The sequence below is a fragment of the Peromyscus leucopus genome, unplaced genomic scaffold, assembly GCF_004664715.2.
Source record: "Peromyscus leucopus breed LL Stock unplaced genomic scaffold, UCI_PerLeu_2.1 scaffold_1356, whole genome shotgun sequence".
In the NCBI taxonomy this organism is placed as follows: Eukaryota; Metazoa; Chordata; class Mammalia; order Rodentia; family Cricetidae; genus Peromyscus; species Peromyscus leucopus.
Genome location: NW_023504508.1, coordinates 92,114 through 107,133, shown reverse-complemented (window position 1 = coordinate 107,133; position 15,020 = coordinate 92,114). Strand labels below are relative to the sequence as shown.

The window sequence follows — 15,020 nt, the reverse complement described above, 5'->3', positions numbered from 1 at the left end:
CTACCCATATACACACACAAGTCAGAGAATGGTAAAGAAGCTGTGGATGCTATCAATGTCAATTGTTTTTATATAGCAGATGCATCCTAGGTAGCTTTACTTATTGTCAACTTGACACAGCCAAGAGCCATCTAAGAGGAGAGCCTGGACTGGAGAATTGTCCATATCAGACTGGCCTGCAGGCATGTCTGTGGGAGATTGTATTGACTAAGAATTGATGCAGTAAGGCCCAGTCCACTGTGGGCAGTACTATCCCTAGGCAGGCAGCCCTGTGCTTTATAAGGAAGCTAGCTAAGTGTGAGGCTGAGCAAGCCAGCAGGTAGCTTCTCTTCATGGTTTTTGCTTCAGGCTCCCGTGCTGAATTCATCACTGAACTCTTTCCTCTGCTAAGTTGCTTTTGGTCAGAGTGCTTTTTCAAAGCAACGGAAATGAAAGTAGAAAAAGCAGAACTATGTTCTATTTATACAAGTCATCACTAATGTTATATATATATATCATGAAGAGTACCAAGAACTTTCCTGAGCGTGATGGCAGCTCTTTAAAATTTAAATTTAATTTAATTTTTTGTGGTGGATTGTTGTTATTTGTTTTTATTCTTTACTCCCTTTTTTTTGACTCTTTGGATCTTTTGGGGGACTTGCCACCCAGCTCACAAATAAATCATACAGAGTCTTATTCTTTCTTATGAATGTCCAGCCTTAGCTTGACTTGTTTCTAGTCAGTGTTTCTTAACTTAAATTATTCCATCTATCTTTTGCCTCTGGGATTTTACCTTTCTCTATTTCCATATATCTATCTTTCTTCTTATTCCATCTCTGACTTTGTGGCTAGGTGGCTAGCCCCCGGCATCCTTCTCTTTTTCTCCTTGCTTGATATCCCTATATCTCTTTGTCTCTTTCCATATTTTTCTCTGTCTGCCAGCCCTGTCTATCCTTTCTCCTGCCTTGCTATTGGCTATTCAGCTCTTTATTAGACCAATAAGGTATTTTACACAGGCAAAGCAACACAACAGAGTTAAACAAATGCAACACAAAAGAATGCAATACAGCCTTGCATCATTAAGCAAATGTCCCACAACATAAATAAACATAACACATCTTTAACTAATAGTCTACGACAGTGGATAGTTGTGGTGGTTTGAATAGGAATTGCCCCCATAGGCCTATAGCTTTGAATGCTTGGTCATTAGGGAATGGTGCTACTTGACAGGGATTAGGAAGTATGGCCTTGTTGGAGGAAGTGTGTCTCACTAGAGTGAGCAATAGGATTTCAGAAGCCCAAGCCAGGCCCAGTGTTTATTTCTTCCTGCTGCCTGCAGATCTGGATGTAGAACTCTCAGTTACCTCTCCAGCACCATGTCTGCCTGCATATTGCCATGCTTCCCACCATAATGACAGTAGACTAAACCTCTGAAACTGCAAGCCAGCCCCAATTAAATGTTTTCTTTATTAAGAGTTGCCATGGTCATGATGTCTCTTCATAGCAATAAAACATTGACTAAGACAATAGTAAAAATTTATGTTTCTTAAAAAAGGACACCTACCCGACGGTTTGTGAAGATTGAGTAGCATTCTTTCACTAGCACCACTTTGATGAGCTCTGGATCCGTGATAGCCAGCACAGGCTGTCGACCGTCATAAAACCTGAGGTGGGAAAACAGGGTGGACTGAACCTCAGAAGCCAGATTCTACACCTGGAATCACATACAGACTCGACACTCCACTCCCAAGTCAACATGCCCAGCTCTATAAAGCACAGCAACATGAACCCCTAGTTCAAGTTCTGACCATTGAAGCCATTGGAGTCTCGTGAAATGAAGGGTTATGTAGCTAAAGCAGGGAAGAGGCACTTAGAACAAAACAGCCCTTTAAAGACATTCTAGTTAGAATTCACACTGGAGCATCTGTTATGGCTAGGCATGCATACATGGTTATTGCCAATACCATTCTTGCATGTTTAAATAGTTCAGTATCTGGGTTGGAGGTATGGCTCAGTGGTAGAGCCCTTGTCTATGAAGTGTGTGGCACTGGGTTTGACCCCCCCAGAGATACAAAAAATTCAGAGAAAATGAATAAATGATTCCAAAGTCAAAACAGAATGTATCAGAGGAAACTTAGAGACAAACTATTCAGTGTTCATAATACTGTTGCAGGAGCAGTTGCTTCGGTGCCACCAGAGGGCAGCACAACACACGCTTAGCATTGAGTCACATGGTCACTATTTTGTCTGGCTTGATCTTGTGTGTCTAGGCAGTCATAGGCCCTAATGGACATACTAATAAACCAACTCCCAAAGACTTATTACACCCATAGATTAGCACAGGCACAGGTCTCAACCCTCATCAGAGAGGCTTCTTCTAGTACAGTGGTTCTCAACTTGTGAGTCACAAACATTGGAAAACATATTTCTGATATCTTAGGAACTGATATACTGTTCAGTAGCAAAATTAAAGTTATAAAATAGCAACAAAAATTTATGGTTTGAGATTCCTAAGACAACCAAAAATATGTGTTTTCTGATGGCCATGACCCACAGGTTGAGAACTGCTGTTTTAGCAGGAGATGGAGATTAACATAGAGACCCACAACTGGTCAACATGCATAGAATAAGAAATTGTGGAGTGCTCATTTCTAAATGGAGCATCTCTGCCACACCCTGTCTTAGCCAGCATTTCTATTGTTGTGATGAAACACAATGGCCAAAGCACGTTGGGGAGGAAAGGGTTTATTTGGCTTACACTTCAGCATTGCTGTTCATCATTGAAGGTGTCAGAACAGGAACTCAAACAGGGCAGGAACCTGGAGGCAGGAGCTGATGCAGAGGCCATGCAGGGGTGCTGCTTACTGGCTTGCTCCTCATGGCTTGCTTTCTTATGGAACATAGGACCACCAGCCCAGGGATGGTCCCACCTACCATGAGCTGGGCCCTCCCCCATCAATAAACAATTATGAAAATTTCCTATAGATGAATCTTATGGAGGCATTTTCTTAATTGAGGTTCCCTCCTCTCATGTGTTAAGTTGCTACAAAACTAACTAGTGCCCCCTTCCCTTCCGTGGCTCAGGGATCATCCTGGAAGGTGGGGTAGAAGGTTTGTGACAGCCAGAGGCAGCGGATGTCTCCAGTGAAACTGTTTTCTGAATGCAACAGTCTAGTTCTGCATTTGAGCTGACACCTGCATGACCGCATGCATAAGACTTTCGATGTCTAAGAGTGAAAATTTGTAAGGAAATGTTTGTTGTCGCATGCCTCTGAGCCGGTGCTTACAGGATTCTGTAATAATAGACTTGATGTATTAGAAGGGAGAGGCAATGATCTGAGCATAAGAGTTCTCGGGCACCAAGTCCTGGAGGGTGGTGAGAGGCAACAATCTCAACCGAATTCGCACTGTTCAACTTGATGCCTGTGACATGTACCACCTTACCAGGACAAAGCTCCAAAGGCTTTACTCCAAGAACTGTGTGCTGACACTGTCCTCATATGAGGTGAGGTGCATTATCCTAATAAGTACGTTGAATGGAAGATTTCAGAAGACTCACCCCCATATTTTTCCATACTTTTTATAGCAATCATCATCAAATTTCCACGCACCCTGGAAGAGAAATAAAATGAAATTTGTTATTGTTCTGTTACATACTGATCCTTTCCTAGCTAGGGCACAAACTATCTCAATCTCACAAAATCAGGCTTTCCATCCCACTGCCAATAGAAGCAAGTTCTTATTAGAGATATCTGAAGGGATAGGGAAGACTAGAGGAGTTGTCTGGAATAAAGGGTTTAAGGCTGTTCTTGCACTTTCTCCGTGGTTAAGAGCACTGACCGCTCTTGCAGAGGACCTAAGTTTAATTCCCAGCACTTGCATGGTGGCTCAAACCATCTGTAACTCCAGCTCCAGGGATCTGAGGCCCTCTTCTGGCCTCTTCATTCAGTGCACACATGATACACACTCATTCACACTTAAAAATAAAGCAAAAGAGTAGAGCCAAGCTTGATGGCACATGCCTACAAATCCTAGCACTTCAGAGGTGGAGGCAGGAGCATCACAAATTTGATGGCTGGCATGGGCTGTGTAGTGAGATCTGGTATACCTACAACTATAAACAAACAAACAAACAAACAAATAAATAAATGGGTGCTGAATGAATGAATGAATGAATGAATGAATAAATAAATAAATAAATAAATAAATAAATGGATGAAATGGAGAAACCAATGTATCTGGATTCTTAAAAGTTCTTATTAATAAAATCAAACCGAGCGAGTTATTGGGTCCATGCTGGTAGATCAAAGAGACAGAACAAGCCACAGCTATCTCACCTTGCAATCCTCAGCTGTCTGTTCCTCAGACTGGAAGCTTCTGTGTCTCATCCAATAGCTCTCAGCTGAACTGCTGCTTAAAAGCCTGAATGCTTAACCAGCCAAATGCTGAACCAGCCAAATGCTTAACCAGCCAAAATGCTCTAGTTTCTGTCCTCAAGCCTTATATACCTTTCTGCTTTCTACTATCACTCCTAGATTAAAGGCTTGCTTCCTGGATTAAGGCGTGAGTCACCATGCCTGGCTGTTTCCAATGTGGCTTGAACTCACAGAGATCCAGATGGATTTCTGCTCTGAATGTAGATTAAGGCGTGTGCTATCACTGCCTAACTAGTGCTTTTCTGTTCTCTGACCCAGATAAGTTATTAAGTACACAATATTTGGGAACACAATACCACACAAACCAACAACCCTAGATAAAATGGAAGAAGAGACAATGGGGAACATGAGGATGTGAGAGAGTGAGAGAAGACAGTATGGAAATCACAGAGGAAATGGAGACGCCCTTTCTACAGGAGGGCAGAGTGAAGGAAACTCGCTAGGTCTGAGCTTTCAATATTAAAGACGAGACATGAAGATTTACTATCACTGAGTTGCAGCTGTGATGTAGTTCAATGGGCACAGCACCCGCCAAGTGCTCCCAAAGCCCTGGTTTGCATCTCCTGCATGGCACTAACTGGGCACGGTGGCTCCTGCCAGTAATCCCAGCACTTGGGAGGTGGAGGCAGGAGGATCAGAAATTCAAGTTATCCTTCCTTACATGGTGAGTCCCAGGCCAAGCCTTGGCTGCATGAGACCCTGTAAGGAAATAAAGGAAGTTTCACAATAGGAGTGTGTTCTAGTTCTAGGGGGAGCTTCTATCAGAGAGTTCACCTGGGAAGGCTGGAGTTACAAGCGCATGCCTGGCTTTACCTCCCACCTTTTCACTCATGAGTATTTTCTTTCCACAGGATAACATATGGAGTTCTTATATGAACAGTGAAGTGATGTGAAGCCGTGAAGCGATGGAGATCTCATTTAGAACTCCAGCCTGCAGTAAGCTTCTAGTTATAAATTGTAGGATCTGACAGACAACTGGAGTCTTTGGGGGCATGAAATCTTAGCAGACAGCAGACCACATGCCTTCAAGAGCTGATCTCATTGCTTTCCGGCCAGGCTTCAGCTTTGGGCCAGGGTCAGACCAGGCTGTCCACAAAGAATCAGCCATTCATTGCACATGGTACCAAATTTTTGGTAATTGTTGCTAAATCATCCTTCCTGTGGTGATTCCATAAAGTTAGTCCACCTTCTCTTAGAAATGCAAAACTTGCAGTGATATCTGAGGGTGAGAGACAAGTACCATCTTGTTTCAGTCTCAGCCACCTCATGCTCAGACTGGTCCTCAGGGTGCTGTCTTGGGGAAAAGAACCAATGCAGAACACCATTATTCTGTCAAACCCTCAATGATGCTCTGGGTATTAAGACAGTATGGAGCCATCGAAGTAGCTGCAGGGGACACAGGAGTCCCTGAGAGGTTTCTGGTAAAGGGGAATTCCCTGTAGTCCACACACAGGCGTCCTGATGCAGGGATGCTGCAGAGCTGGCCAGCAGGAAGAGAACAAGTGCTGCTCCTGAGCCCAGTGTGAAGTCTGGTCTAGTGCACACAGGCTGCTGCGGTGCTACTGTGACCAGGCATGCTTTCCCGTGAGTTAAGGACACCTGTGCCTTCCTGGAGGCTCCACTAAGGAAAACCCCAGACTTCTCCTGCTCCTTACAGCCTGAGTGTGAAGCCCTGAACACCAGGTTCTAGTGTGCCTGCGATCATGGCTTTCTAACTCCAAATGAATGTCATCAAATCCTAAAGGGAAACCTGAGCACTTCCCTGGTTGGTCAAACACAGTTTCTGACAGCCTGACACCCCAGAACTTCTTTCTGAGGCCTGCCTTTGCATCTATGGAAGGGGTCCATAAACGGATGCATAAGAAATTTCAGTTGGGCTGAGTATGGTGGTATATACTTTTAATCCAAGCACTTGGGAAGCAGAGGCAGGAGGGTCATTAAGAGTTCAAAGCCAGTCTGACCCATATACAGTTCCAAATCAAGCTGGCTACATAGTGAGGCCCTGTCCCAGAAGACAGATCTGCAGCTGAGAGGACTGGACGCTCTAGCAGAGGAACCAAGTTCAGTTCTCAGCATCCACATGGCAATTTACAACCTTCTGTAACTCCAGTTCTAGGAGATCTGACACCACCTTTGGACCTCAGCAGGCACCAGGCTCACATGTGGTGCTCAGACATAAGTGCAGACAAATACTCATAGTCTTAAAAGAAAATAAATAAATCTAATTTTAAAGGAAATTGTAACTATAAGAAATGAAAGAGAAGCTGGGTGGTAGTGCTGGTACACACCTTTAATCCTAGCACTCAGAAGGCTGAGTCAGGTGCTCTCTGTGGTTTGAGGCCAGCCTTGTCTACAAAGTGAGTTCTAGGACAGCCAGGGTGACAAAGAGAAACCCTGTCTTGAAAAAGCAAAAACAAACAAAAAAATAAAAGAAATGAAATGGAAGAGTTTAAACATGACTCACTTCACCATAGGCATGAATGGTGCCAAATAAAGGCAGAGGTTTTGGTCCAGGAATTCTGAGTTTCTTAAAAATCCCATGAGAATAGGTCCCATATCTGTAAAGCAATAGAGAAATCAAAGTTGCAGGGATTGTGATTGTGACTTTACACATACTGAGTCAGTCATTGACTCAGTAACTGCAAGAATCAAACCACAGAAGTAATATCTAGGCAATGAATCACAGTAGAAACCCCAACAGCTACAATCCTAATCACTCACCCTCTCCCTATGCCCACTGAGCAGGCCCACACTAGTTCATAATGATGGAGAGAGACAGGGGAAATTTTTATGCTTCCAACCCAAGAGAGCATAACTGATGAAAACCTCCTAGATTAGGATTTTAGAGTCTCTGAGAGATTCAGGCTCAAGGCTTCCCAGGTGGTGTTTCATTTGCTTGTGTCCATTAAGAAAATTCCATGAAGCAGTGACTCTCATTAGGTAAGGGGGATTTATTTGCATAACAGAATGTACTTAATGACACAGGGCCATGGAGACCTTATGGTACTGTTTGTTCAGATTGGCCAGAGATGTATGTTTTTCCTTTTCTCTAAGCCACAAGCTTGTTAGAGGCTCTAATTGTTGTGAAATTTTCCTTTCTAGAAAGTTCTGGAAGCATCATGAAGTTCTTATGTCCATATAATGACAATTGAGTTCATGACTGCCACTGGCTTCAGAAAAATTTCAGAGGCTCTCAAGATTATCTGTCTTGCAATGTGGTTGACTTGTGCTATAAGGAAGGCTGCATTCCAGTATGTTCCCTCACTTACTAAGGCTTCATTTCTAAGGCATTCCTCTCTTGGTTAATATGGACCTCTAACTAATGATGCTCATCTGATGGGCACAGTGTCAGGGAGACTCTTATTTCTCATGATGGTCAATGTGGTAGTTTGAATGAAAAAGCCCCCTAGGCCCGTGAGAGTGGCACTTTTGGGAGGTGTGGCCTTATTGGAAGAAGTGAGTCACCGGGGGTGGCCTTTGAGGTTTCAGATGCTCAAGCCAGGCCCAGTGTCACTCTTTCTTCTTGCTTCCTGAAGATCGAGGTGTAGAACTCTCAGCTTCTTCTCCCAAACCATTTCTGTCTGCATGTCACCATGCTTCCCACCATGATGATAATGGACCAAACTTCTAAAACTCCAAGCCAGCCCCAAGTAAATGTTTTCTTTATTAACAGTTACCATGGTCATGATATCCCTTCACAGCAATAGAAACCCTAACCAAGACAGAAGCTAACACCAGGGACTGGAGTATTACTGTGATAGACCCGACCATGAGTTTTTGGAGGAATATAGACTTTGGGACGTTGGATTAGAAAAGTACCTGAATGCTTTAAGTGGACCTTAATGGGCCATACTAGTAGGAGCATGGAAACCAGTAGTGCTGGAGTAATTTGAACTGTGGCAGTCTGGCTTAAAATGTTTCAGAGGAGAAGAATATTAGCATGTGGTCTAGAGACTGTTCTCAGGATATTTTGGCAAAGAATGTGGCTGCTTTCTGCCTGTATCCAAAAAAAAATCTGCCTGAGGCTAAATTGGAGAGTTATGGATTAGTAGCTTTGGCAGAGGAAATTTCCAGACAGCCTAGTATTGACTGTGTTGCTTGGTTATTAGAGGCCACTTGCAGACTTATAATGAAAAGGAGCAAGCTGAGAAAGGAAAAATACAAAATGTACAGTTTGAAGAAGAAAGAGATACCAGAAGTTCAAACAGACTAAAGAAAAGCCTGATGCTACATGGAATAAAATGAGTGGTGACCTCAGAGAAAAACCCCACCTAGATAGGCTTCCAACTTAGGAAAAGGAATTAAAGAAGAGTGAGAAGGAATTAAAGAAAAGCTTGGAGCTAGTCATGGTGGTGCACACTCTTAATCTCAGCACTCAGAAGGCAAAGCCAGGCAGATCTCTGAGCTTGAGGCCAGCCTGGTCTACAGAGCAAGTTCCAGGGCAGCAAAGTGTAGGCAGTGAAGGAAACCATTGAAAACAGAAAGCTGGTGAAGATGTGTTTGAATGAGAGGGCCATGTTCCAGCTTCAGGAAGCAACAGAACTTGGCAACTTCAGTCACATGGTTCTGGTTTTAGAGTCAAGGATAGAAGAAAGGGGTTATGGAATCTCCCTTCATAGCTAAGGAAAGCCACCGAGACCAGGTGTGTGTCAAGCATGTCCCTGTATGGAGGCCTAGAGAGGCCATTGTGGCATGGATTGCATAGTGACCACTGCTGCTTGACAGCATTTTGACTTTTGAGGATCACAATTCTCCAGCACTTTCATTTTTAATGATTCTCACTATGTATTATGGGAGTTCCCTCATGCCTTCTCCTTTGGGAAATTTCATGCAGGCTTTGAAGGGTGAAAATGTATAAAATGGCAGCCATCCTGATTCACTGATTGCAACAGTCTATTCCTTCTTCTTGTCAACTCCACACCTCCTCTTTGGGACCTGAACCCTGCCAGAGCAGAACTTTGGCACCATGTGTGAAGCTGTGGAGGTAAAGCCTGGATTGCCTTGGAGGCTCCAAAATATTGGAAATGCTAGCATTGTGGGATACCTGCCACGGAGAGCTGTTAAAAGGGAGTGGAACTAGTCCAAGAGAAAGAAGTGTGTTGCAGTCAACAAAGGTGAAAGGAGTTGGAGATATGAGGAGTGCTTTGACTTCAGACTTGGAGATGCAGAGTTTGGAGATTTCCCAGCTGTTTTTGTTCTTGGTTTGGTCCAGTATTTCCTCACTCTGCTCTCTTTCCTCCCTTTTGAAATGGTACTGTATATTATATATTGTGCCATTATATGTTGGAAGTATGTGATCTGTTTTTCATTTTGATTTTACAGGGATTACAGTTAAGAGGTTATATGCGTCTTAGGAGAGACTTTGAACTTTGGACTTTTAAACAGTGCTGATACTGTGATATCAACATTACTTGCTGATCCTGTGATATCAGACTCTGGGAACATTTGAAGTTGGCCTACAATATGGCTATAAGCCTATGGGGGCCAGGGAGTGAAATGTGGTGTTTTGAATAAAAATAGTCTCCATAGAGATATAGGGAGTGGCACTGTTAGGAGGTGTGGTTTTGTTGGAGTAGGTGGGCTTTGTTGAAGGAAGTGTGTCACGAAGGGTGGGCTTTGAAGTTTCAGATGCTCAAGCCAGGCCCAGTGTCTCTCTCTCTGCCTGCTGCCTGCCAATCCATATGTAGAACTCTCAGCTCCTTCTCCAGCACCATGTCTGCCAGTATGCCACCATGCTTCCTGCCATGACAATAACGGACTAAACCCCTGAGACTGTAAGTCAGCCCCAATGAAATGCTTTCTTGTATAAGTGTTGCCATGGTCATGGTGTCCCTTCACAGCAGTAGAACAGTGACTAAGATGGTTAGTCATGAAGGAGGATGATTATTGCCTGTATGCATCAACTCAGCATATTCAAAGTTCCACTAAGGCAGGACCTCCCCGGGGCAGGGCTGCTATCACTGATGACATGCCAATCCTAACTCCTATAGATGAGGGTTCATGGTGCCTCAGACCTCTGAGCTCCAATGTGGCTGACACCCAGCAGATGTGGGAGAAGATGCAAGGCTGATGGAAGGTGATTCTGGAGACCACTGTAAGCTTTCACAAGCCAGTTACATGAGAGGAGCCTGGTCACAGCAAGCTTAGAAATTATAGCAGAAATGGATATTTTGTATAAAGGTTTGATTTGAACCAGGAATTCTTTGATTTGCAAGACAAAGACCTTCAGAAGATCAAGTTATTTTCTATTGATAACAGATGAAGTAAATGGCATAAAATGTGAAACTGTACATGTTCTAGATATGCAAATTAATACCTCTTCCTTCTTATTTTTTAATTAAAATTTATTATTTTATGTATATCTGTATTTTGCTTGCATGTATGTCTGTGTATCACGTGTGTTCAGTGCCCATAAAGGGCAGAAGAGAGTACTAGATCCCTTGGAACAGAAGTTATAGATGGTTATGAGCCACTATGTGGGGGCAGGGCACCAAACTCTGGTTGTGTGAAAGAGCAACCAGTGCTCTTAAACACTGAGCCATCTCTCTAGTCCCTTCTTCACTCTTTGTTAGTAGTGAATCTTTAATTCAATGCAGGTTCTAGACACTTGCTACCAATCCAGTGAAACTCATAAAATGTTATCACATATAATCAAGAGTTTGCATGGAAGGACACACACTGAAGGATCCCTACGGAGCAGTGTTGTGGAATGATCCTTTTGTACACTGTGAAGATTGGTGGCCACAGAAAAACTTCTGGCTACAGATTGGTCACTCAGATTGCTTTAATAAAAAAAGCTGAATGGCCAGTAGCAAGGCAGGATTTTAGGACAGAGATATCAGGCAGAGAGAACACTGGAAAGAAAATGGGCAGAGACACGGAGAGTCACCAGCCAGATGGAAAGGAAGAAGCATGGGCAGCATAGAGTAAAGGTAATAAAGTCATAAGACAAAAAGTACACTGATAAAAATGGGTTAATGTAAGTTGTAAGAGCTAGTTAGTAACAAGCCTAAGCCATTGGCTGAGCTTTCATAATTAACAAGAAGTCTCCCTGTGGCTAATTAGGAGCTGGCAGATGGGACAGAAAAATCCACCCACAGAACACCTCAGTGAGGCCTGATTAGCAACTGGGATTCCTCCCCCAAGATTGTGCTGGCTGCCTTTTGCTATTAAAAACAAATAAATCAAACAAAACAAAAATGAAAATATTTAGTGTTAAGTTGCAAGGTAGAAACATATGTTTTAGTAAAAAATGGTGTTCCAGATGAGGGTCAGAGAAATGAGAAGAATGGATGTTGACCTTTCTACAAGAGCTGGGGTGTTGTACTTATTAGTTTTGTTTTGTTTTTAATCAACTTGACACAAGCTAGAGACATCTGGGAAGAGGCAACCTTCAGTGAGAGATTGTCTCCAACAGATTGGCCTGTGGGCAAGTCTGTGGAACATTTTCTTGATTAACGGTTGAAGTAGGAGGGCCTGAGTCCACTATGGGTGGTGCCAATCCATAGGCAGGTGGTCCTGGGTTGTATAAGAAAGCTGGCTGAGTGAGTCATGGGGAGCAAGTAAGCAGTGTTCCTCCATGGCTTATGCTTCAGTTCCTGACTCCAGGTTCCTGCCTTGAGTTCCTGCCCTGGCTTCCCTTCATGATGGACTCTAAGCTGTAAAGTGAAATAAACCCTTTCCTCTTCAAGTTGCTTCTGGTCATGCATAGTGTTTATCACAGTAGTAGAAATCAAATTAGAACAGAGGCACTGTGTGCCTTTGTGTAAATTGGGTTGGAAGCAAGAAACACCCACATCCACAGGGAACCAGTCATATACACATCACTTATTCTGACAGAAGAGAGAAGGAAAAGAAAACAAGAAAAACAAACCTAAGCAACTAGGCTGTTGGATTCTCAAAAGCTTGGAAAGGTCATGGTTGCCAATGTGCCAGCTTTATATTCATTAGTGTGCTAAAATACTCCATAAGAAGCAACTTAGGGGAGGAAGGGCTTATTTTCCTGACAATTCCGTGTTGCTGTCTATTGTGTCTGGTAAGTCAAGGCAGAAAATCAAGTAGCCAGTCACAGTTAAGAGCACAGAGAGAATAGATTCATGTTTGCTTGCTTTCATCTACTTTTCTTTTATCTTATATAGTTGCCTGAGTATGCTGCCATCCACAAGGAGCTGGGGCTTCCTGCATAAATTAGCAATCAAAACAATCCTCCACAGGGTTGCCTACTGGTCAACCTGATCTAGACAATTTCTCAATTAAAATTCTCTTCCCAGGTAATTCTAGGTTGTGTCTGTCAAACTGCTAGTTAGAAACTAACCAGCACAGTAGCCAACTCTTTATGACACCACACAATTGTTGATTAGTCTACATGCAGACTGAGAGCCAATTGCATTATTATTATGGGAGCAAGTCTTGTCAAAAACCCACCAAGCCATAAGGTTAGATATAGGTCTGAGTGGGAGCTCATAGGATGGCCAATGATGTTGGTAGGAACTACCTAAGTGCTGATTTCAAATTCCCCTCCATTATTTCTTTGGGTGTTTCAATAGGAAAAGAAAATGGGGGGAGGCTGAATATCACCCCAACTCCAGTTACAGATAGGGAGAAGCTTGGACAGCTACTCACATGTAGAAGAGCACCAGACTGGTAGTCAGCAGCAACCAGGTTTCCATGGAAAGGTTGGGGATCAGTTCCATCTCAGCTTTCCTTTAGCAGTTCTGGCTCTAAGTTTCCCTCCTAGCTGAGAGTCTTGCAGGGCTCCCCTGCTGTGCCCAGCTGAAATCCAACCGGCCAGTCTGCAGTGTTTATATGAAGGGAAAGGAGGTGTCAGGGATACAGCCAGTAGGAAGGCCACTTGCACACTGCCTGACCTCCCCACGTGGCACTGTTAAAAGTCCATGTATTCCCCTACTCTGACCTTTGAGTTTATATTCTGTGTATATTTGTTCTTTCAGAAACTCAAATCCATTGGCACTGCTTCCTTCTAATTCTCAGTTGTGTCCATGGCTGTTCTAATTCCAAAACACATTAAATCCACACAGATAAACTATAGCTACCAATCTTTACCTGTGCCAAGGCCCTCTTCCTTTAAGGGACCCAGGTGCTCTGGAAGATGTGAAACTCAGGACTGAAAATCACTCCCCACTCTTCACTGCTTTGTCCTTGGCACAAAACTCAATTGTTTTCCCTGTACTCTTACAGCATTTCTTTTTTCTTTATTGTATTTCATGGTACTCTTTCCCATCCTCCAGCTCTTACATTCTTTCCTCCATCTTCTCTGAAGTGTTCCCCAAGCCTTGGGTAGGAGGGTTGACATAGACATCTCATTTACAGCAAGACACTCACAATCACTCACTCTGTCTCTTGGATATGTTGGATATGTTATGGAAGCATTTTCTTTATCACTTTATAGACACAGAGACAGGAAAGGGTAAAAGGAGTGTCCAAGACTGAACCTCAGAGGTGGGAAACAGACAGAATTCTGATCAATTATAATTTTGTAGGGAGCTGTGTGCTTGTCTTTGTATGAGCTCCTGAGTACCCCGCTGGTTGAGTCAACATCACACAGAGTAAATATTTCCTTGTACATCTCCTAAAATACTCCTAATGTGGCCAAAAATTGCTACAGAATGGCTTTGTAAGTACAAAACCCACAGGAACATCTTAGTAGGCATTACTAAATTATGAGTTCTTTTGCCCTAGGAACTGCAATGCTCTTAATTCTCAAATATTAGGATGTTATGAGCTAAGTTCAAAACTACCAAGGAAGTAGACTTTGAGGTCAGTGTGAGGTAGATGTCTTAGTTGCTTTTCTATTGCTATGAAGAGACACCATGACCAAGGCAAATTACAGAAGAAAGAGTTTATCAGGGGCTACACTTTCAGGGGGTTAGTCCATGACCATCATGACAGGAAGCAAGGCAGCAAGCAGGCAGGCATGATGCTGAAGTAGTAACTGAGAGCATACATACTGAGACAACAGCCATGAGGCAGAGAGAAAGCTAACTGAGAATGGCGTGGGCTTTTGAAATCTCAGAGTTGGAGCTGGGTGGTGGTGGCTCACGCCTTTAATCCCAGCATTCATGAGGCATAAGCATGTGGATCTTTGTGAGTTCAAGGCCAGCTTGGTCTATAGAGTGAGTTCTCAGACAGTCAGAACTACTCAGAGAAACCCTGTCTCAAAAGAAAAGAAAGAAAGAAATCTTAAAGCCTACTCTCCAAAGAGGCCACACTTCCTAATCCTTCCCAAACAGTTGCACAAGGAGGGACCAAGTGTTCAAATATATGAGCCTTTGAGGGCCATTTTAATTTAAAGCATTACAGCAGGTAATTGGAGCTATATGCCATCTACAACGTATTGCAATTGGAGTGAAGATACTAATGATGAAAAGTATTTATTGTTTTGCAGAACAACTAACCTGGGATAATCCTTGTTAAATATTAAACAGAGACCTCGTCTAACCACATGAACTTCATAAATTTCAGTTTGTCCTCACTCTGTGTTGGGAAATCTGACCACAGGGATTTGGCTCAGCCCAGAGGCACACTTCAGAACAACTCCAGTGCTGGCCTTAGGAAGTCAAGATGCCTTCGACAGATTTTCCCTAG

At 43.2% G+C, this 15,020-nt stretch overlaps 1 protein-coding gene across 1 annotated transcript; it reads right to left on the bottom strand.

Moving 5' to 3' along the window:
- Positions 1-1,543: 1,543 nt before the first annotated feature.
- LOC119087126 (cytochrome P450 3A18-like) lies at positions 1,544-13,256 on the bottom strand (the record flags this gene model as incomplete). The annotated part of the gene is made up of 4 exons (XM_037201769.1): positions 13,038-13,256; positions 6,880-6,973; positions 3,539-3,591; positions 1,544-1,643 (listed from the first exon to the last, which is right to left on the bottom strand). Coding segments are annotated over exons 1-4 (318 nt in total), but the record flags the coding sequence as incomplete, so codon positions are not given.
- Between the last annotated feature and the right edge of the window lie 1,764 nt (positions 13,257-15,020).